The 25,093-nt window shown below is 33.7% G+C and overlaps 1 protein-coding gene across 1 annotated transcript in view; it reads right to left on the bottom strand.

Moving 5' to 3' along the window:
• Positions 1-25,093, bottom strand: part of CDIN1 (CDAN1 interacting nuclease 1) — a 125,597-nt gene that overhangs the window by 50,276 nt on the left and 50,228 nt on the right. Inside the window, exons 6-10 of the mRNA XM_082282975.1 lie at positions 22,543-22,622; positions 22,139-22,188; positions 19,246-19,313; positions 14,183-14,248; positions 11,743-11,848 (exon numbers count right to left, since the gene is read on the bottom strand). Of these exons, the coding sequence (XP_082139101.1) occupies positions 11,743-11,848; positions 14,183-14,248; positions 19,246-19,313; positions 22,139-22,188; positions 22,543-22,622 (370 nt within the window). The remainder of the gene's footprint in view (positions 1-11,742; positions 11,849-14,182; positions 14,249-19,245; positions 19,314-22,138; positions 22,189-22,542; positions 22,623-25,093) is intronic.

The raw sequence follows: 25,093 nt of genomic DNA on the forward strand, positions 1-25,093 counted from the left end.
AATGTCTTTAGAGTAGTTGCTTTATTTTACAAATATTGCCTTATAGGTAACTCCTTAATGAGTATTTATCCATGTTTGCATTTACTTTTTTTACAGCACTATGATGAAACAGTGAACAGTTAAAATAAGACCAGTCAGTCTCAAATCTATGGGATTTGCTTGCTGCTATCCTCACATCAAGTCAGTAAAAGAATAGCATACTACTGTGCATTTTTCCTAACATTTTTATTTTGTTTTAGGATCATTTAACAGTACTGGTAGTTTTGGATTAAATTTAATTTGCATGGAGATAAACAGTAACTTAAGTGACTGGAACTGGAAACCAGTTGATGGATTCACTTTTAAATCTCGTATTTCAGTTTGGAGAGGAAATGTAAGGATTGAATTAGAAAGCTGTAAACTCTTGATGAGAATTAGTGGTATAGAACAGAGGAAAACGAAACCTTCAGTTATTTTCCTTACAGTTAGGCTGAATGAAATTGTAAATCAACAAAAGATTTGGACAGCATTCAAATCAACAGCTTTACCTAATAAAAGTTCTAACAGAGCACTGAGCATACCATTTGAAACAAATATGAAATAAATATGAAATATGAATGACCTAAAAGGAACCATATGAGAAGCAGAACAGTAAAATCACCAAAATTCAAGCAAAGGAAATTTGAACTGAAATGTATGATGGGCAATTAAGTACCTATTTTGACAATTCTAAGTGGTCAAATTTTTAAAGTATGACACAGAAACCTTAACCTATTTATCTTTGAGTGATAAATGAGGCATTTTGTGTCATTACATTCCCATAAATCACCTTCTTTAACTGCTGATGGCTTTTATCAGCTCTAACCTTTTCAAGCTTCTATCAGAGTGCTAACATTTTCAACTTTGACACATATGCAGTTTACAAATTCTGCAGCTGATTAACTCTGGACAGAAGCACACTGCCATCATTGTCTTCTTCAAGTTTGGTTACAGCATCAGCATCTCAAAAACTCACAGGCATCCTTCGTATGCCAGAAAATACCACTTCACTTTGTTGGGCTGTGTTGCAAAGGATCCAAAACATTTTTCCTTTTGAAACAAGTAAATGGGAATATACTTTTGAAAGTAGTCTTCTACAGAAAGACTGAAATATGTGTAATTTTCCTTATTTTAAAATAAATAGCACTTTCCAGATAAAGAGATAAAAGTAATATGATCAATTTTACATGACCTTATAATTTAAACAAGATTGGAATAAAAAAAAATTGACTACACAAGAAGTGAAGCTGTAAAAATCTCTGAGGAAAGCAACAATAAAAAGTTAAAAAGATTCTAATTACTGCAGTGTATTGTATATCTGACATTGCAAAATACTGCAATTATAAACAAAATATTGCAATTATTAATCATGATTATGGGCCCTTAAATCATTTTATGGAATCCCTCACTAAATTCCTCTCTCAACTATTTTGTAAATTTTAAAGCTTATAAATAGCAGTATCTCAAAACTATAAATTTCAAAGATTCAATTTCAGCATTTCAGCACTCAGAACATGAAATGAATTCAACCATGATATACTCAGAATACAATAAATGAAAGAGAAAAAAAAAAAAGAGGAAAAAATGTTTTATCCTGTGTAAGTAAACCCAGAGATTTCAAGGAACACTAGCTTTCTGTAGGAACTAAAATTAAATTACCTATTTGTCTGACACATTCAAATTTTGCTACAAACAGATGATAAAATAGTTGATAAAATCCCATCTAGGTGTCTGTCTTATAAAACATTTTAACTTACTGTACTATTCCAACGAGAAGCCAGCCATATAGTAGCTCTTTCTACTTTAGTAACATCAAGACACAGTAAGAATGGTACCAAAGATTTAAATACTTGTATTTTTGCTATTTTTAAAATTTAGAAATGTGCAGAATATAATTTCAGATGTATTTCATTTATTGAAACAAGTAGTGACTCATTCACTGAAATGAATTTCCAAGATATAATTGATCTAGACACTGAAACAAAGCCCAGGTTTAAAGAGATACTGTCTTTAATAATATTAGTCAGACTGAAATTTTTATGTTGGTTGTGTGACCACTGGAAGCCTGGTACTTCAGATGGCATTAGTTTTGATAAGAGCTAACTAGACATCAGACCTAACTAATGAAACATGAAGAGACAGGCTTGGAACATGTAAATAGAATGTCTGCAGAGATTCTCATGCTGAGATTCTCTCTTGGTGATAAACTACGCCTTAGAAAAACAGTGGATGAAGGAAAAATTTTTGCAGCATCACAACTAAATTAGCCTTGCAGTGTCAATATTTAAGGCCTACCCATAAAAAATTAAAAGTTCTTTATTTCACAAATAATGTCACACATCAGAGAAGCTGTGCAGTTACACTTTGATAATTCAGCTGTAAATCTTGGAATGTCTGTAAGTATTCATGACAAAGGAACATTTATCATTTAAAATAAAAGGACATGATTTCTTGATGTTCATATCAAAGACTAGTGATGGATGAGAGCATGCTAATCAAATGAAAAGAAAGAACACAGATGCTTACTATTTTGATTAGGAGAGGGAAATGAAGACTTCTTTCCTAAATAAAGATCTAAACATTCTTGAAGTATACACACAAACATATATGTAAGTGTGCATAACACACTGCGCATTCTTAGGAGCTTGATATGTTCTCCAGCAGAAATGCTACAAATGCTAACTAGAATTACTTAAGTTCAGAAGAAGCCACATAACACTGACTGATAAATTCCAGTTAATTGCTTATGAATTTATACATTCAGAAGCAATTTTAGCTTTCTTCTATTAAAATTCAACAAGTAATAAAAGAGAATAATTTAAGCTTTTTTTTTTTTTTGTAATTTGTTTCCTACTGCCTTAGCTCTAGGTTTAAATTATAATTCTGTAACATCATCCTTATGTAACTTAAAATTGCATAAAATCAATGTAAATATTACTGAAGACAAAAATGTAGACAAAATTTGATGCAAAAATGCATCAAATGGGATGCAACATTGCAAGATAAATGTGGAACTTCAGAGCTAAATTTTATTGTAAGCTTCCACATTTTTGATACTCAAGTCACCTTACCTCAGTGTCTTGCTTTATGTGTACACAAATTTTATCAAACTAATTACGCATGCTTAGCAAGAACTAATAAACATCAAGAATTCTGTTTGCTCATCGTAAGAGTCACAACCACTGCCAGTGAGACAGCCAAAAGTTTGTTCAATTTGTAGATCCATGTGCAGTGGCAAGGTCCCATGAGGGTCAATGATACTTTCACAAAGTGTTGTCAAATGATGATAACATGCAAGTCCTTGAAATCCATCTTTCTCATTCTCCTTTAAGCAGGTAGTAACTATAAAGAAAATCCCTCTGATACTTTTCCATCAAAATTCTGCAATGAGTAAAAACTTTTAGATATCCTCAAGAAAATACTCCAGTCACTCTTGTTCTGAACAGAGAAAGAAAAGCTCCTTTCCTAACTGGACAACTACTCATCATATAACTACAGCAAGTTTATACCTTGCTGTAGTTATGAAACAAACAAAGTACTAAAAAAATGAAAATAAATTAAAAAATGAGTCCTCATCACACAGTTTTCAAGAATTTACAAGAAGGAACATTTTACAATCTCTATAAAAGTATGTAATTGAACATAAACTGGTGGCACTGAGGCAGAAAAAATATATTTGAATTAAAAATATTCTTAATGCAATAATATATTTCTTATTGTAAAAATAATTTTTACCCAACCAGAAATGCATTTGAAGTTGAGAATAATATAACGTAGTGTTTAAAAAAATACACCAACACCAATAACCATTTTGCTCTGCCACTGAAAAGCTTTAGTAAGACACATCTGATGATGTGCTTAATGCAACTTATCCAAATATCCTCAGTGCCTCCTTTAATGCAAGATTAGTGTTCTAGGGAAGCAGATTCTTGTGCTCTGGAAACAGATATCCATATTGTACAATCGCTCAGAATAAACAAAATGTAGGAAGTTTCAATATATACATTTCAGTCTCATCTTTAATCAAAAGAAACTCTCTCAGAGCTCTCACAGGGGCTGAATGGAACCGTGGTATGCCATAGTGACACTGAATTTCTTTTTGCCTAAGCCAAGACTTAGGCACAAGGAATTTGTTAAACTGTGTGGAAATGTGATTCCTGTCCATTAACTGTCCAGGGACTACTAAATCTACTCATCTTGTACTGCAAATTACTCCTAGATTGTGCATTAACCTCACCAGTCTCATGCTTTTAAATGCCTTATTTACTGAGTCCTAGCTGTAATCAGCTAGTGATGCTATTTATTTTTTCCTTGTATTAGTACATATAGTTTTGTATTCTATACATAGTAATTTATCATTTAATATATTAAAGGCTGCTTAAGACAAAAAAAATTCCTCCACCTCTTGGACCTTTTTTGAAAAATTTACTGGATGCTCAATATATATAATATTCAATAGCATGTGAGAATAATTTTTATGGAACTCTGATAGTTAGAAAGATAGATAACTCAATTATTAGATCATCTATCAAAATATTCAGATGTGTAAGAGGTTACTAAAAAGATTGATGACTGAGAAAGTCCACTGATTCTCTAGCCATCATATCCACACATTTGGCTAGACAACATTTTTCGCCGCCTTCACAAGCAAGCTTCATTACCCATCACTCCACTGAAAAGAGTTTATTATGAGGCTGCCATCTTGGCAAGACTATTATTTAGATGATAAATGTTGGGGGAAAAAGTGTGTCTAGATTTTTTTTTTTAACATGAGCTTTTTGACAGATAAAACAAACAGCATCTACATTTCTAATTAACTTAAATTTGGCATATACAAATACAGGTCAGTAAAGCTATGATATGCTACTAGATTATCTTCTGTCTGAATCTTGCCCTTAATTTGCAAAATGTAAATTAACTAATTAGAAGAAAAGCAGCATTATTTGTGACAAAATGCTGCTTCCACTTTTTCTGCTTTGTGACATTTATGATCAACTGTAGTCCTTCATTCTAACTTCTAGTAGATGGATAATTATGCTTAAACTAATTTATTAGGCTTTTAGTATTGTAACCCAAATAAAAACTTGAGATTTCTGAAGGCAAAGAAGCCCAACAACTGTGACATGTAGCTAAATGACATACTTGCCAGTTTTACTTAATTGACAATATTATGCTGTTAACATATCTGGCATGAATACAGGTACAAATATTTTCACTTTCAATATTCAAGTACCTGACTCAAAGGAAAGTCTCTATTAGTATTCTTAAAATTTCCTTGAAATCTCTGTATCCCTTCTGTACATGATGCATAGTAACAATAATATACTTACACTTTGTTCATTAGTACTAAGAGTTAAATTTCACTTTTATACGCCTACTACCCTCCTCAACTGTCATTTGAAATGGATTAGACTAGCACCTACAGAGTTACAAAAAGGAAGAGGAAGTTGATCATTCTTGAGTTTCAGCCCAGCAACTTGACCTCGTTAAATAAAAAATACATGATATCATAGTTTACAAGAAGGTATTCTTTTTGCTTTAGTTTGGTTTTACTATTAGTATGTAGATACAGAACCAACACTAAAAAATACATTGAAAATGTCAGATGCAAATGTCAATTAAAAATTACAAGGAATTCTGAAAGGTAAGGTATGTGGGGGGTTGACATTCTTTGACATAGTGGAGTGTCTGCAACCAGGCCCTTGGCAAGAATAGCAGGATCTGTGCTGTCATATCTTATTGTACATAAACTTAGATGCTTGTCTAATCTGAATGAGAAATACCAGGAAAACTGGAGCTGAAGCCATGCAGCAGTATGGAAGAAAGTTGAAAATGCTCTATCTAGATTACATGAATCTCCTGTGACAAGAAAATATTTAAGACAGCTCCGAAAAATATAAGGGAAAAATAATGTAAACAAAGATATATACTGTTTCACATACTATTTTTTAAGTTCAGGATGTAACAATCTAGCAGTTAAAGAGACCTACATAAGGGAATTAAATTATAATGAAAATCCCAGTTTCATGTCTGTATTAAATACTGTATCCAAGGAGAACAATGCATGAAAATACATACTTAATCATTCAAATATAAATTATGAGTAAAATATGTTTTGTTCTTTCTTTGCTTTGACAAAAATTAGTTTTGATACAAAACCAATCTACAATGCTCAACAAAACAATTAACATTATAGCAATTATTAATATTAACATTATTAACATTATGCATAAGCCATAGTCTCAGTGAAAATGGTTTCATGCTCTGTTATTCAACCACATTGTTGAAGAGAGCATGACAGGTAAGATCTAAAAACATTACTTTTGAGCTGGAGCAAAAAAATGTATTTTTCATATGCTACATGTTGATTTCTATACTGTTCGTGTGTCATAAATAAAGACAAAACTAATATCAAATGCTATTGAAATAGGCTAAATGTATCTAGGACATTGGTGAAGTGCAGAGATATATATGCCTCTGTGTGTGTTCGTAGGTATATCAGAATGCACACATGCATCTGTTTATCTTGCAGAAGAACATGGTTTTACCATCTTCCCAAGTAAACAACTGCATTTTCTACTAATAAACTAGTAGAAAATGGCGTTTTTCACTGCTTTTGGTTCTCTTCTTGTCTATAAACAAACGCATCTTACTCAGTGCTACTAAGGTTAGCAAGTTGGCATAGTAATTCACTTGAAAAAAAACTTGAAGAAACTTACTATATAAAGTCATAAGCAGTAAAAATCACCATAAACTCTCTCTTCTATCTACATCCATTTTTGTTTAAGATTAATTTAGTAATTCAAGTGGAGCCAAAAGGGAGAGAAAAAGGAGCATAGCAAAATCCAGCATGTGTGAAAATCTACAAGCATTAGAGAGCTAAACAAACCCTAAGTCCCTCAGTGTTGAAGTAAGGTCAAAACCTTTCAGCATTGTACCAGTGTGTCAAAATATGTCAACAAACCATCATACTGCAAGAAGAAGAATGACCTTTCAGTTCTTTATGTTTGGGCTGCTTTGGATACTGGGTATGCATGAACAGTTTTCCTAGCCACTTGACAAATGTAACTCCCAAGGTTTCTTCCAAGTCAGGTTGTTACAATGGCTTTCAACTCACCAATACAAATTTTTAAACCATCTGCAACTGAAGAATACTGAACTTGTTAATAGAACAGACATCCATAAACCCACAACAGATCTCCCTCTTCCCCTACCACCTACAACCAGACAAGAATTATTACTTCAACAGTCTTCACAGTAAACTGTTAAACCAATTTAAAGAGATGAACAGCAAAAAACGTCTATAATTCTGATGTCCTGATTCAGACTTTGCTCACATATCATTCATCCTCACAATCAACTGTAAATGCATTTGAACAGAACACTCTTCTCAAAAAACCCTAGGAACACATTATCTGTGTTTGTGTTGTGAAATACAATCCTTTGCATCATTTGTGTTTGCACTTCTCTGAAATAAATATCCTTTTATTAATTGACGGGGTTCTATGATAATTTGATAATTTTACTATGACTGATAGTTATGAACTGAAGTCTCAAGATCAGGCATAATATACCAATTAACAACACACTGAATCATGAATTTAGGCTGCCAAAAAGTGTGATTACTACTTTAAAATTACTTATGGGAAACTTTCTTTTATTTATTCTTTCAAAAAAGCAGAAGCACAGGACTAACAGCATTTGGAACACAAACAAATGGTGGAAGAAATTTAGTACAGAGATGACTTAGCATTTTTATTCAAAGAGAAGATGAAATGCTTCTTTTCCACTATGTGAAAATGCCTTTAGTTTAATAACAGTGTCAAATATGACATTTTCCTACGGTCTTCCTCACATATAGTAAAATTTCTTTAGCTAATAATGACGTCAAGCTTTCTCCTGGGACTCTCTAGAAATCACATTCCAGATTGTACATATGCCTTAGCCATGCTTGTAGAAGATAGAAAATGTAAATTGCTGTATTCGAGTTTGTATCTTCTTACAGCAAGTCACTGACAGTGCACCCACTAATTACTGTATGAACCATGTGTTGCTGATCTGTATATCCTTAGAAAACAGTAGTCATGCCTGTCATCTCTGACTAACAGACTTTTACAGCCAGGACTCCAATTTTTAATTTAAGTTAGAAAAAAGTTATAAAATAACTTATAAAAATCAGTTATAAAAACACTATGGAGGGAAAAAAAAAAGAAACAGCAACATTCATCTAAATCCTAAAATAATTTACATGCTCATAGACCCCATTTTAAAGTGCAATCTGCATAACTTCCTGTTCATGCTCTCCAAATTACCTTTGGTCACACAGACTATTCAACAGCTTTTATTCTCATGCTTACAACAAATACACCAATGTAGACCAGTGAAAAATGAAAAGTGTGGTATCTACTACATGTGCACAAAGCAATTATATTTTGTTTTTTTTGTTTACCCAGCGGCAGTGTAAACTACAGCCTGCTCAGTGGATACCACCACTCTGAAGGAACAAACATACTGAGAGAAGTATATGAATGACTTTATACTAAGTCTGTCCAGTATATAAAATAGCTTTTTTTCCTAAAACATCACTCTGCAAAATCACGCTGGAAATAGGCAAGACCAAACTTGTCTTTTCCTGTTTCTTTATTATTGAAAAAGCTCAATATCTAAACAACATCTTAAATTATAACCGTGCAAATCCACTGACAAGGTACACTTTGTACATTTTTAATGTGAAGCTTAATTTGAAGATGAGGTTGCAGTGCACCACTGCAATTGAAAATTGCTTAACAATACCATTGATGTATGAGCCATAAAAAACCTTGCTAAGCTGTCCCTGCAGAACTCAGAGTAATAAAAAGGTGTTCTTCTGCACTGAGGTGAACAGACATGGTTGACTGCATCTAGGGAGCTGTTCTGTTAAATGAGAAAGTGCCATTTCTTTCCTGTCAGTACAGACACTCACAGATTTAGTTAGCACAAAGTACAGGATTTAATGAAATACACACATAACAGCAAACAAACCCCAGCTATGTTCAAAGATTTCAGTCAGATTCTGAGTAAAATTCATCTTACATCTGTGACATGTGAGAAAAGAATGCAGAAACGTTTCCAGTTTGACTCCTAATTTTTAGAGAAGCAATAAAAAAGTTGAATGGAATAGGTCTGAAACCTCTCACTTTCATTCCTTTCAAAGTATCTAGATTTGTATTTTTATCCACATCTAACAGGCGATACAGATTTTCTCTTGAATTTAATTTCTGTTTTAAGTTCAGCCAATGGGTCAGGTTAACAAAACACCAAACTATTTATTGAGTGTTGTATCATCTCTATTGTGAACTCATGCTTGTTGTCCAAATAATTTCTCTTTCAGGAGGAAGTGAGACACAAAGGTGTGGTGAACTGACTGAGAATCTGGTTCTCACTGAGAGACCTCTGCACAGACTGATGAAATAATACAAAATTGATTCACAGTTTGTGCAGCTACACCTGTGTCCTTTCATATAAATAGTTTCAGAGACCAGTGAAAGTTAGCTGCCTAACCTACGTGCAACCTAATCTGCCAACATGGATTCATTAACCCAACTGTCATTATATTAGAAGCTACAGTAATTCAGAACTCATTTCAGAAGATGTGGCACTGTCCACTTGGCCAAACGGTACCAAAATTCAAACTAATGGGATTTATTCTTAAAAAAAACCGCATAGAAATCTGCCTAATTTCCATAATTAACCTAGATTTTGGATTTAGGGTGTAACAAATCCTACAATGGAGTTCTAGTTTCCTTTATATGAATGTAAATTCACTATATTTAAGAATCAACCATTTTTGTAGTTGTTTTCAATACAAACAGCTATAACAGCAGATTTGGCAAAATCTCAAAACTACTTGCAAAATGTTCTATTGATCTACGTATCATTCCAGTCTAGCTTGCAACATTAAAGATACTTGACTAACAGCTCAGTGAGAGATGTTATTCCATTTCTGAAGTTGAATTAGTAATTGGTACCTGTTAAAATTAAAATGAAGTTAGCTATGTCTTGGTTTCTTGATAAAAGCGTAAGAGGAGTTTCCTTTGGAAATGTCAGATGCAAATGGTACACACTATTCTCAAATGTTTTACACTAAAATGTTGATAGAGACTTTGTAGCACAAAAAAAGGACAGAACTGCAATGGCAATTTTACTACAAACAACAACTGGATCAGTTGTTCATCCTACCCGTCTATGGAACTTTCACCCCATTTCAACTTAGTATCTTTATGCTCATGCTATCTGTTTAAAATTCACTTATTGGAGCTGCTTTTCTCTGATACCATCATGGATCCCTTCAAACACACCCTTTATACTCAGAAAGTATTCCAGTACATCTGATGGCCTTCTCCCAGCCTGAGCTGCTCCATTTCTTTTACACTGGACGTGCAATTCAGCACTGTTTGCATCACACTCTTTCCTGCCATTCTCACCATTTGCTTAGATATTGTATATACTCAAGTTTCTTTCTAAGTTTTATAATCTGTATTTCACAATTTATTTTCTACAACTTTCCTAAAGTATAATATCTTCATCCAACAATTGACAGCCTTCCAAGTTTCCCATTACTTTTATTCAAGTTTTCCAATTCTCTGCTTTCTGGGATTGTCAAATAAGAGCAGGTCCTTTTCAAATCAATCAAGAATGTTGCTGCAGAGCATAATTCCAAACTTTGATGATGTTATTATCAGGATCTCATTTCCCTTTCTCTGCTGCCTTTTACTGAACCTCTTTTAAGGTATTTTCAAAGGTACTGCTAGTGATTTTCACATTCAGCTGAAATACTAACAGTCACCAGACTACTCTCTGATATTGGCACACACCCCTTTTTGTTGCATGTTCACACATTTGTGCCATGTTCTCCACTATCCCTCTGATGTTCTCTTGTGGACACTGAGAAAAATTCTAAATTTATGCTTTAAAAAATCCTTTATTAAAAATTTAATAAACCTCACTCACTATCTTGCTTAGGGTTCTACCACATACAAAAATGGCACTGAAGATGAAGCATTGTGTTTAGTATCTTTCGGGAAAAAAATTCTCCAGTGAGGAGGTGTCATGGATAATGATTTTTAGAACAATAAAGCAGAAGTATTTTAACCATATTTAAAAGAAAATACCTTTACACCATCAACATGCCACAAAAGTCTGTCTAGCACAATTTGTTTCCCTCCTTACCCTCCTGCAAATACTTACATTTTCAACTTGAAGATAATTGTAGTTATTGCTTCAAATGTAAATAATAAACAAAAGAAAAACTTTATTAAAAAAACCCACTGTGAAACAGTACTGTCCTACTTACAATGACAATGAGCAATAACATCCTTTATACACAAAACCCACTTGGTTAGACTGTGAAAATTTTTTTAACAAGTTTGTCACCTTGCACATATTCCAAAATGTTACAGCAAAATCTCCTTTCAAAGTCAGGTACTAAAAAAATTGACATATAACTTCTGTACCAAAATAACTTACTCTGTCATTTAGCATTACTGTAAAATCACCACATAGATCTGCGGCATGTTAATGATTAAGACCTCAATTTTTTACAAATATTTCAGCACACCAACTTGAAATGAAAAGGACATTCAAAATGGCAGATTAGTAACATGTAGAGTCAGTAGTGTTTTATCCAGTAACTTCTTTTTAAAATGAAGTCCTATTTATCTATAAGGAAAAATAACAAAAATATACCTGTTCCAGTAGCTCCAAAACTGGTCCTGCAAGTAGGCTTGGTGGCTACTTTCATCACCAAATGAGGCTTTGCTTTCAATCCAGTGAATTATGTGTCCTTCCACAGCTAGGGTGACAGCAGAAAATAAACTGAACTCTGAAAATCACACTCAAAAGCCTGTAAGACTGTGTTAGAGAAGATTCTATTTACTCCACAATCTACCACATAAATCATGCTTGCAACTGAGTTACATATTTGTAAAAATTATCTTTCAAATACGCACATAGGGCATTTAAAAAAAATACCAGAAAATACTTTAACAGATAATCACATTAATTTCAGTTTAATTACACTCTGTTCCACATATCTGCATTTATTCTAACACAAGCAGAATGCAAAGAAAAAGAGTAGACTAAGAAGCAGTTGTATTCTTCTATTCCCTTTGCTGGAAGGCCGTTATCAGGTACGGAATTGGAAGCTTCTCATGAAGGATAAAAACAGTTAGCTAAGCTGCTAAAGACAGACATTTGCCACCAATCCAGAATGGAAGGTGTAAGAAAGGGAAGGAAATTTAACCTGGACATGTGTCCGCTACCTTTCTTTTGCAAAATCAGTAATGCTTCATCAGAAAGAAGTTAGGAATAAGAAGGCTTCTGTGAAAAAATGTGATTTTGAATTTCTGTTTCTTTTAATGCTTTGGTATTTGCTTTGGTTCATGTCTTTCCTCATTTCTTGCAGGAGTGAATGACTAATATTAATAACATCATTTTTTTGACAAAGGAATGTCCTCTCTTGAAGTTGACAACATAATTTTGCAGAAGGAATCATGAGCATCACTCTGAGAGACCATTCTTTCTCCAAAAAGATGTTGTTGGTTATCATTAAGATCTTTAGAAATGTTACCTTTATTTTGAGTTACCTACAATATCCACAACCATGATGCCTTAGCCTAAATTTGACTTGGAATGAGGTTTTCAAAGAACATGCAAATCCAGGAGCACAATACAGAAAGATGACTAGAGGCTATGGCAGCAAATGATTGACCACAGAGTGCAATATTACTCAGGAAATCTGGGAAAATAACTCATGAAGTCACAACACTAAGCTCTATGTGCCACCACTACCCTGCTATCAGTAACCCAGTTAACTTGTGTAGGCCTGTACTACTACATCCTTCCCCCACCCACACCACCTTTAGATCCCAGGAGATATAACAGCTGAGGTATAATCAGCTCAGAAGCAACTTCTAAGAAACATTTGCCTTTCCTAGTTATGTACTGAGTCAGGAAGAAGGGAATCCAAGGGCTGCTATACATTCATTCAGATCAGACAACAGGTAGAACATTATTTTCTGTAAGTCTCAAGTGATTATAATAATTTGAAAAAAGCAAGGTACTATTACTATTTGAATTTTTTTGAGACAAATCTATGCAAATCAATTAATGGCTATTTTTAACCTTCTTTCTAATAAGGTAATATTACAAAAAGAATTCTTTTGGGTGTTTCCTGGTTTCCCTTCTCAAGAATAAAAAAAAAATAGTTGCTTTTCTAGTTTTCTTTTAATCAGGCTCCTGAATAGGTGGGACATAATCTCATGTTTCTAATATAGAAGTGAGTACCTTATACCAAATATATACTGTGTTTATTGTGGTCCACATTACTGGGGAATCTTTCTAATGTATAAACTTTTTGAAGAGCAGGTGGTAAAGAGGGAGACAGGCTCTTTTCAGTGTGTCCAGTCACAGGACAGAAGCAACGCATACAAACTTAAACACAGGAGTTTCCACCTGAGCATGAGCAACCACTTTTTCATTGTCAGAGTGCCTGACCATAGGCACATGTTACCTAGAAAGGTTGTGAATTCTCCCTACCTGCTGATATTGATGAGCTGTCACATGGCCTCAAGACCAGAAAAGGTAGATGAACTTTAACATAACCTTTATACTTACTTTTATTTCTTATTCTTTCTTGCTATCCAGGCTTTTAAAAAACAGTAAAGAACTTCAGAGTTGTATTTAGATGCAAAGTGATGGCAAAAGATTAACTGCACAATGACAAACCCTGATGCAATGACCTATAGGTGTAACAGAATACTCTTAAGACTACTTTGAACTGATTTGGTCTAGAAGTAAAAAACAATTATAGGTATTTCAGAGTTTAGTTCAGAAGGACAGCGGGTAGAGTACATTAGAGGGAGCAGGGATTTGGGCATTCCTACCATTGCTTTCTTTGCCTTTTTTCTTGATAATGAGGTAAAAACATGCAGAGACTAAAGAAACACTGGGTAACACTATATAGGATCAAATCTCTCTGACTCAAACTAGAAGTTCTTAAAATTATTGGGTAACTCCTGAAGAGACTTATTTGCAGTATCCTAGAATATGCTTCACTTAAGTAGCCATAATATTTTAGCATGAACACCTCTAAACAAAATAATAGAAATTCTTTTAGAAGACTTACCTACTGGCACTTCTAAAATAAAGTCTGGTGTTTTGTCATAACCCTTTGCACGAAGCTGATCTTCAGCTGTACATAGAAAATAAGAACTACTGTTTATAAAACTATTCCATTAAGTAGACAGCAGCATAATTAATTTTCTTTTAAATAAGAGTGCAAGAATTACTAATGCAGTCATACATATCTTTCTTATGCATGCAATGCTGTGTCAGATTAAATGAACCTTTGTAGAAAACCTGAAGCATGGATATAAAAATGCTTCTTTGTCATCCCTGCATTTTTATGTCTTCATTATAAACATCATTAATTCCAGCTGTCATACAGTATTTTATAACCTCCAAATATTCAAAATAAAGAGGTATATTCACTGATTGAAAGAAGAGTCTCTCCACCTTCGGATATGTTAAGATTAATCCTACCAACACCACAATGTAGATATACTGTTGCTGCTGCCTTGGTTTTATTTTTAGTGTTAGCATAAAGTTGTTAAAAAAAAGAGCAAGAAAATCCTTCTCTCCCAGAAATTTATTAAAGTAGAGAAGAGCCATAATTTTAGTTTCTCTTGCATTCTGGATTCCATAGAATTTATCCAATTTCTGAACATAAAAAGATTTAGACATTCTGCTAACATTAAGTCTATAACTTTATTGCTTACAAATATTAGAGCTGAATATTTCAAGAAATAATAATGAGTGAGCAAGACAAAACTGCAAAAGGCAAAAGATGCTCCCTTTTAAAGAAAACAAAAACAAAAAAAGAAAGAAAGAAAGCCCAAGCCATCCCTTAATATTTTTAAACTACTGTCCTTGATTTCTGATACCATTACATTGGTATTTCTGAAACACCATTTCTCCATTAGAATTTGGAGTGACCTGGTCATTCAATTCCAGGCATGGCTTTCTGTCTTCACCCAACTCAACTAATGGCACTACCTAGTAACAAGTAAGGCTGTGTAGCCCCTTAACACCTACTGGGCTGTTGACATTGTCATGCATCCCATTCGCCTTTCTACATCACCTTTGATTAAAATTAATGGTCCATTCTCACTGTTGGGTAGCTTATTTCCAATCCATTTATCAGGTTAGGACAGTAGTTTCATGGCCAATGTTCAGAACTCAGTTTTTGAATACTTTGTGCAAATCCTGAAAGGTCAGCAGTTTGAGTCCACGTAACATTTTAATGACAACAAAAACATACAAACTTAGAAATCAAAATACTGTAATAGTGCCAAAAGTAAACTCTCCCACGCTTTTTCACTGAAGAATATAAATCTGAAATATTTTATATAGTGCACTAACTCTGAAAGTGGGACAGAAGTAAATTTGGAAAGCTGAACATTCATGTCAGTGTAAACTGCAATAGATGTTTATTCTTTTTGAGTGGTACCATATTTTTTTTTTTAATTTTGAGAGCATTTCTTCACTATAAACAGACTATGCTGTAAATAGACACTTTATTATTATATCATCTGATCAGATGATCAGGTAATGAAAATCATTTCTAGGATTTGGAGACAGACTTGGTTTTTGGCTATTTTTTGAAACTTAGAATGTCATGTATACAGATAAATGATGTTAAGATTAAGAAGGTTCTAATTTAACAGAGCCTATGAATAGAGAGTTTTATGCCATAACATAAAAATGAATTAATGTTCTACTAATGTTTCATCCTTATTAATAAAAACCAAAAAACAAACAACAAAACAGTTGTATCCAAATCTAGTTAACTGCAACCTGCTCTTAATCATTTAAAACAACCTAGGATAGACAATAGGATGTCTCAGCTGAAATTTGTTCATTTAAGAGTAACAGCAATGGAAAGATCAGTCTTTTCTTTCACATCTAACAGATACCAGTATCACAAAATAAGGGAAATGCACTTTAAAAAAACTTACTGAAAACCAAAACAGATGTAAACACATGTTTCAATAGGTCAACATGGCAGGTCTCTGAACTGGAATCTGCATCAGCATTGCTTTTAATATTCCTCAACAGATTATTCTTTCAAGGGTGCCTGATTACTTTTAAAACCTTTTAATTAATGGCTTGGAAAAGAACATGGTTTTTGTTTAAAATCTGGTTCTGAATGTTTTTACATGGTTTCTCCTAGCATTCTGAACTGTGATTAACATTGGAAAACATATTAAAAAGCATGTTTATTATTGATGTGTCTATCATGTGCAGAAACATAACTTTGCATTACTATTTCTCCAAGTGTTTTGAAGCTTTATAACTCTGGGGAAAAAATAAGTACTGGAACTCCCCATAATCACCATAAAATTTTTGTTTTAAACTGTAACCTCATCAAAAAGAAGTTCTAGCTTTTCAGCCCAGGTTATGTTTCACATTGGTCTGGAAACGACATCTTTAAACTCTAGCATGGATTAAGAGAATAATTTAATAACTGCTTGAAAGCCAGCCCACAGCAGTTTTGACAGATACATTTATAAATCCTCAGGTTTGGAAATTATGTGGAAACAGCCCTAATAAGTAGTTTGTCAACAGATACCCCATTAATTTAGATTTTCAACAAGACTGCAGCTTCATCTTTACCATAATGCCACACTCGATCATAACCATGTAACACATCGTTGTTCTTATATTACTAGCCTTCTTCTGTTGGTGCATGAATGAGCTACAACTGCAAATTTAAGATTACAGCAGAAAACACTGATCAGATTTCATGATTTATATCCACTGGTGGGAACCAAAGGAGGATAAAGCTCAGTACCTCCCCATATATCTAAAAGCTTTCCTAATACATTCATGATAATGATACCAAAAAAAAAAAAAATCCTATATAGAACCTAGAAATTCCTGGCATTTCAGTATGGTCTATGAAGCTGTGAGCCATTTTTGATAGAATGCTTCATTTGATCACTTTAATCTCAGGCCAAGTGATAAAGACTTGAGAGCTGTGTTTTTGCTGAAGAGAGGACATGGTATATGAAGCACTTCTCGTGAACAGTGTATTAATAAAATGTAACCCCCACTAGTGTGTATAGGTTTCCAGTCAATTCCAGGGTGAGTCTGAAGGTGTTATTTCTGATCTGTAGGCTTTGAAAGCTAACTGCTCTAGAAACAGACAAATTCTGTCTTGAACCTGAAAAGCTGCTTCATGCTCTCAGACTATACTGGGGCACTTCATATTCACTGTGTCCTTTGACTTTTACTTTCTTCTCCTGTACTAGACTCTCTGTTGCCCAGGTGAACACATTTGATACAAACCCCCTAACTATTGTTGAAGAACAGTACAGTGTAATAGTACACTAATACAGAACTGCTGTTCCTTTAAAACATGTTAAAAAGTAATGGAATTACAAGTCATAAGCCATGTAAATAATAAGCCATCTTCAAAATTGGAATGAAGTATTACGCAAAAAAGCCTGAATTTGTGGACCTATGGGAAATACTGTCATCTCTTCTGTTTTCCTGATGTTTTCTTCAAGCAGTTTTGAAACTAGGTTTTCAGAAAGCAAAGCCTGTATTGCAAGGGACTTGGTAGGGTTCATCTTGCAGATACTTAGGGAAAGCTTTTTTTTTTAAAATACCCCAAACCCCAAACACACATAGAACCTGAAAACATAGGTGATCACAGACATAATAAATACAAATCTTAACATATCTTAAATCATGACTAAACAAAACTTCACTATACATAAAATACGAACAACAAATTAAGCTCTCTCATTTCTGTCTTCATATTCTAACAAGTTAACCCATTCTAGATGTTTTAATTTGATAGCACAAATTTCTTGGAGCTAATTTGTAAAGACAAAATTGATGCATATCCAAGGTTGTGAAACATACAATTTAAATGTGATTTTTATACTGCATAAGCTTACACAAGCCAAATAAAATGATAATTGTTGGGTAGGGGATCCCTTAATGAGTCATCCAGTCCATTCCCTTGTATCGTGACAGGATTGATTTCATTACCTGCTTTGATAGATGAGTGTCAAATGTAGCCTTGAATTCTTCATTGAAGGTGATTCCATAACCTTTCCTGGCTGTTTGTTTTATACTTACTGTTCCTAGAACTGTGTGGTATTTTAACTCACCATCACCTCTGCAATTACAGTTTAAGCAAACCTATTACATGTATCTATGCTCTTAAATAAGAAAATCTGTCTCTTCCTGTTTTCATAGTGTCATTTGTCCTTCTTTCACTTTTCTCTAAAATAAAAGAGCACACTAAATCTGTTCCTTAATGATATGGACAAATCTTTCAAAAAGCTTAATAACACTCTCTAACTTCTTAAATTTGTTTAAGGTTTCCAAAATCTTAACCTGATATATCTCCAGGAGAGATCATAGTGTCAGGTAAACCCAGCAAAATTCCCTGTTCACGCAAATTTAGTACAATGCTCAACCTTAACAGAAGAGAGCATTTCACTTCGCTGTCGTCTCATCACATAAGGAATCCAAGATTTAAGAAGTCATTGTTTACTATCACATTTAGAGAATGGATACTTTAAACATGAATCTTTGTTTCAATGGCACTCATGTAAAAGAAACATACTGCAGGCTAAAAGAAAAAAATGAAAGTAAATTCCTAACTAACTAATCCTTAAAATAACTTTAAAAATAGGGAGTGTAAAAAAGAGTAATTGCATTGATTGGGAAGCAGGGGGCAAAAATTCAGCAGAAACTGCACAGCAAGGTAAATGAGTGAATCTTCTAGCAGTTCTTTAATACATAAAGCATTGTGAAGCTAATATTTCTTATGCTTCTTCCTAAATCTCATAAGGCCTAGATTATGGCTAATATCTCATGACACCAAAAGTAATACTGCAGCAGATATTAAAGCATTTTTTTCAGCTACTTATTCTATAAAATATTAATTGCAAGCCTGTGCATGTGCTGTATTATATAGGGTATTAGGTAACTGAGTTCCTGCTCAGTTCTAAATCAATAAAAGATAACATGTACAGCATCAATCATATTTTACTCTTCCTTTACTACCTAATACAGGGAACATTTGGGCTGATTTTTGTCTTGGGTAAACAGTCACCAGTATCTCTGAAGTTAAGAATTCACTGGCTAGCCTCTACTACAGATTCTTACCTATGAAAGAGAGATTTTTTTCCAAAAGCATTTCTCGCAGCAAGACTTCATGCTCATGCCCAATAGCGCTGATAGCTTTAGGTTAAGAAATGGAAGATTACTTTGGAAAAGATGCAACTTCATAAAAACATCATAGGTAAAGTAATTAATCATAGATTGGCCTTCATCTGCATTTCAGAAGTGATCAGTGATTTGAACTCCAGGTTTTGAATATCCTTACAAGGATTTTCAGAAGCATACTTTGTGAAAATCAGACTATTGTATCAACAGCATACATTTGACAGAATGAAGACCCATTTGACCATATTTATTCAGTATAATTAAGGGCAATATTTCAATTTTTTATTTATTCTCCTTCTAAATATAAAAGGAAGTGTGATCCTAAAACATGCAGTTAAATACCTTTAAAGTTGCTCTTTACTGACTAGTAATAAATTCTCCAATCCAGCAAAGGATGAAACAAACTGGTTTTCCTTCTTTATATTCTGAAATTGATAGGTACTACATCCATCTGAAACATCTTACTGTAAAAAACCATCCTTTTAATTGATTTTTCAGAAGCATGAACTAATGTCAGGGAAGGGTGAAATCATATTTTATAGTGAAGCCCTTTTCACTTCAATGACAGCCTGTTGATCCAATGTGCTACTCCTAGCAATATGTAAAAAATTCACCATATTAAATATTTTTATGTATCCTCGTGGAGGGCAAAGTTCTATTCCGGAAGCTTTTAAGAAGAATCCTATGGAACAATATGATAAAAGATCTTATGTTAAAAGCAGTTAAGCTCCAAATTCTGTTTAAAATAACTTCTGAGAACTTAAACTACAGATCACCTTACCATTACAGTTAATTACTTAACTTATATGAACACTTCATACTGAACAGAAAAAAAATAGTTCTATGCAATCATTTCATATGTACATACAGCTTTATCAATTGAAACTATGTATTATGTTAAACTCTACTAGCAGTTTCAGAACAAAAGGGACAAATGAAGAATTGCAAAAAGGTAAGAAAAAATACTGCAAACAGAATTTATAATGCACCATAAGCAGAAACACTTAGTCTCTAATAATACCTGTTATTGATGTATGGCAATGACCATGGGGCAAAACTTGTAAATAACCTCACAAGCCATTTTCTACTCATCCAGTCTAGCAGCCTAGTTTCCCGTAAGCATCTGAACTATTACTGAAAAATAGCCTCTTGGCATTTACAAAGAGGTTGACTTCATACTTTAGTCCATGCATATACAATTAGATAGTTATATTTAAAATCAATATGCAATCCTTCAGAAGACATTATGCTTTTAAAACCTTAACTTTAAATTGATTTTTAACTATTTTATGCACCTCAAAATTAACATCTAATTCAGCAACATACTTGCAGTAATGCACTCATACAGCTTAGTATTAAACTTTTCTGTACCAAAATGGAATTGAAAAACTCCTCCATATTCTCACTGATGTCACGGCACATTCCACAACAGATTTGAGCCAGAACCTGAAGAGGATATAAAAGTCTTTTCTAGACTGAAGGCAAGTAAGTCTTAAAAATGGCTCATAATTTTACATACGTGTCTTTATTACTTTTAAACATGACGCTTTCAGAAGACTACAGCCAGATTGCTCATCCACAAAATATTAATCTTAAAATTCTGGATATGGAAATTAGTGATCAACAACCCTTTAAAATGTGTGGTTTATTAGATTAATCCACTTTCAGTGCGCTTTGTTTAATTGTGAAGATAATCTCAATGAATATTTAAAATTACAATTAAAAGCACAAAATACAAAGACAATTAGAACTCTATCCTGCTGCTGTTAAAGTTAATGGGAGCAGGGCTGAGGCTGTAGTAGACACCAGACAAGTGCTTCCAGTGGAAATAAAGTATTTTTAAGGAGTGACAATTACATGTATCACAACTACAAGAAGTACTGTTTTTCATGCATAACTAAACATCACTGTAGCTTTCCTATCCTGCATCTGTACAGTGAAATCAAGATCTTCCCCCAAACTGCATGCAGAGATCCATGCAAGGATTCTCTAGGACTTGGGAGGGAACTGCCTTACTAGCCTGCTCAGTGATAGCAGGCCATGATTTTGAAATTGTTCCTTTGACTGCAGACTGAAACAGAAGAGCTACTCCTGCAGGACTTTATTAAAGTAGATTTGGGTTCTCAGTGATCATTCCAAACAAATTCTAATCTTAGTCTGGAACACTCAGTGCCATGTGGAGTTCCCTCAGTGTACTCACTGTATGGCTCTCTAATTAACTATTTCAACACTACAAAAAAAAATCCCTGGAAAATCAGGATACGTAGGGGGGTTTTACTACAGCTAGTATAATATCCTTTAAGAAGAAGAGAAAATAAAAGAACTGCATTGGAATGTCAGGTAGGAGTTTAAAATATTAACTGGTCAATTATGCCTGAATTTCACTTGAAAAAATTACAGTTAAAACTCATATTTGTAACAAAGCAAAGCCATAAAGTTGAACACTATCTATGAAACTTATTAATTTAATCACAAAATAGCTGAGATTGGAAGGTGTTTCCAGAGATCATCTAGTCCAACTCCACCACTCCAAGCATGGTCACCTAGTCTTAAGAGAAAACCAGATATGCATTTCAACTAATCAAAACCAAAGAGGTTCAATCAGGCATATGAATGTGTAACCACCAAACTGACATCTTCCCATGGTCCATCTGATTTTTGTTAGTGTAAGAGAAAGCTCTGCAGTGACCCTCTAGCTGACTGAATGTAAAAGAGAGGAGTATGAAACGTGTTTTGTGAAGCAGAACTTTATGTCAGGTTAAAGCTAGACACATCTCTTCCACACAGTCTAAGCTCATCAATTGTGCACCTAAAATTTTATGGGAAAGGATACTGTTTGATGCAGTCCACCAGTGGTCCATAACAACAGTCATTCACAGTACACTGCAGACAAATAAGAGAAGTAGTATACTGATGGGCAACTACAAAACCATTATAGTTAAAGAGTATCTTAAAAACAGTAATTACTTTTCCTCAAAAAGGCTATCAGATGCTGTTCAGATTTAATCACAGAAAACAAAAACTGCATGCTTTTATTCACTATAAAAGCAAGCTATTAAAAAGTGAAATGCTCTCCTCACAAATATTGCACTGCCATTTATAGTGCACTCTGACCTCACTGATAGTTTATGATGACAGTAATTAAATGAGGTTTAAAATCTTGTACTCTGCCAGGCAGATAACAGAATCGCCACAGGAAAAAAAAACCATACCAAAGAAAACAAGTGTGATTAATACCTGATAGACTTGATTTGCTAGAACTCCATCTGGAATCTGAGAAGGGTCCCGTAGCATACTATTTATAAGCGTTTTGGAGGCTAGAGAAATAAAAATAAAAACCATACAATAAACCTGTTAGTTCAGTTACACTTTTCTGATAAAGACATTGATGATATCAATAATTTTGAAAATTATCCACCTAGCAACTACAAACTTACAAATTCATAACTACTTACCCATTCTGACACAATTAACTCTAAAGTCTTGAAATGCCAAAGGATTTTATTAGTCCGCAGTGAAAGAAGGCCCTTATATTCTTCCACTGGACAGTTTGTGCTTTAGAAGCATCATGCAGCTTCTAAGGAAATTGCTTAGTATACAGTACATGTAACTCAAAATAACCTTCATATCCCTATTAGAACTTTAGGAAAAAGATATTTAAAAATTCAAAACGGCCTTTAAAAAGTACTTTAAGGACTTCATGATTCTAATGTATTAGTTTTCAAATTTAAGGATTTACTAATTTAGTGTTGACACATTTTTCTGACTTCACTTAAGAGCTGGGAAAAGGCTTTCTTTGCTTTTTTCAAATGTATAGATATAAGTCAAAAGAAATCAGAAGCTAATTTTAGCACCTATCATTTTTTTACTCACTGATCTTGATACTACAATGAAAAAATAACATAAAAAAGGAGATATCTTTAGTTTATTTTCAAATAGTCTTTTCAATCCTTGGCATTGTTTTCTCTCCATATGCCTAGTCTGGGTAGTTGTAAATACCAGTTAATAGTAGTGGACAGATTTTATTCTAGAAAAATCCCTTCTAAAAGCATAAAATATTTCATTTTACAATTTCTCAGAGAAAAGTCAACACCGCTGCACATTCTGCCTCTGCCCTGGGTCCGATGGAGCTCAGCTGGTGGTGTACTTGTACCACTGAATCCTTAAGTGTAGACCAGGTTTGAAACTAGCAAGGTCCCCCATTTTGCCGAAGATTTTCTGTGTGACTTCAGAGTAATTCCTTTAACCTGTGTGTGCTTCAGTCCTGTAAACAAAATGAAAAACTACTCTTTTCCTGTTCTTCATCTGTTTTGCCCCAACTCAGAGCCAAAGCTTTGTCATGATCTTCAGTAACTGAAGCAAAAGGCTCAGGTGACACTGTGAAAAGGACTGACAGAGCCTGTGACATGAAGGGATCTGCCATATAAGCAGCAATGCTGCTGTATTAATGGATGTGTGTAAATGCTTTGCTGAAAGTAAAGGAGACTGGCATTGTCATCTTCTCCCCAAGTTACCTCTTAAAAGCATCACATTCAGGTGAATGTAGTATTTGCAAGAAAATAATTTATTTTGAAAACTATACCACATTAGGCAAAGGAATACAAACCCCTGAATGAGTTTCAAGGATTTGCAAGAGCTACAAAAAACTATCATCACTGGCAGGAGCAAAAGTTTGTGCAAATACTTTTAAAGAGAATGATTTCCACTAAGCAAAAGCACTTCCAGAAGCAACATGCCACATTACATCTGTGTATCATATTAATCTCATATGAAATAAACATTACTTTTGTAAGATAATACTAAGAATAAATAGGCATTTTACTTTAGCTTTTGCACACTGCTAAAAATGCATGCTTTACTTAGCATCAAAACTTTGAAAAGGAGAAACAAAAGGTCGTGTGCGTATTTACATTACTGGCACTAAAAATTAAAACAATAACCATTTTTCACTTGGAAGGAATAATACACAAACAACAGTTTGCCAATAGAGAGATTGATAGAATGGTAAAATAATGACGAGTGTAACAGAGAATTCACTGCTTTGAAGGGCTACTGATCTAGATATTATGATTTGATTATGAAAAATTAAGTATTTTTATGACTGATCAAACTCCAGAAAAACACCACAGATTTACATTTGGAAAAATGTTTAACTGGACACTATTTTGAGTAATGAGCTACAGGTGCAGAATAAATTTCCTCTATTTCTGTCAACTTCAGTTTCTCAATTCTGGTTACCAGATATTCTATTCTTTACCTCTCTCAGAGTAATAATGAATTGACATACTGAATTTTATATTAGGCTGATGTCACATTGGTTCTACAAGTTGTTAAACTATGCTTCTAAAAGAAAAGGCATCAAACAGAACTGATTACTATCCTACTTTTGAATATATTACCTTTTTTTCTTATATAAACATTATCTGCTTATGTAATGTCCTGCAAAATTAAAAAAAATCATAATGCACATTATTAACTTTGCATTATCTATGCAGCTAAGATAAAGTACCTTCAACTATAATTTTTCTTTAAGAAAGCTAGTTACTGCAGCAGCAGCATCTCAGCAGGCTGACTGTGTAGAAACTGAAATGGCACAGAAGTGCTAGGGTTTTTATGTGAACAATAATGCCAGATAGAAAATAAAGTTTATTGAAACACTATTCTTGCACAGATCTCTTCTTTACCCTATCAAAAGTAAGATGAATATTTAAATGAAAGCAGGTTATCTGCTCTTCTTACTCAAGCTGCTATACTACTTCTAGTTGTGGTCAAACTGAATTATCAGTGG

This window comes from Coloeus monedula (assembly GCF_965178545.1).
Source record: "Coloeus monedula genome assembly, chromosome: 6".
NCBI classification, from domain to species: domain Eukaryota; kingdom Metazoa; phylum Chordata; class Aves; order Passeriformes; family Corvidae; genus Coloeus; species Coloeus monedula.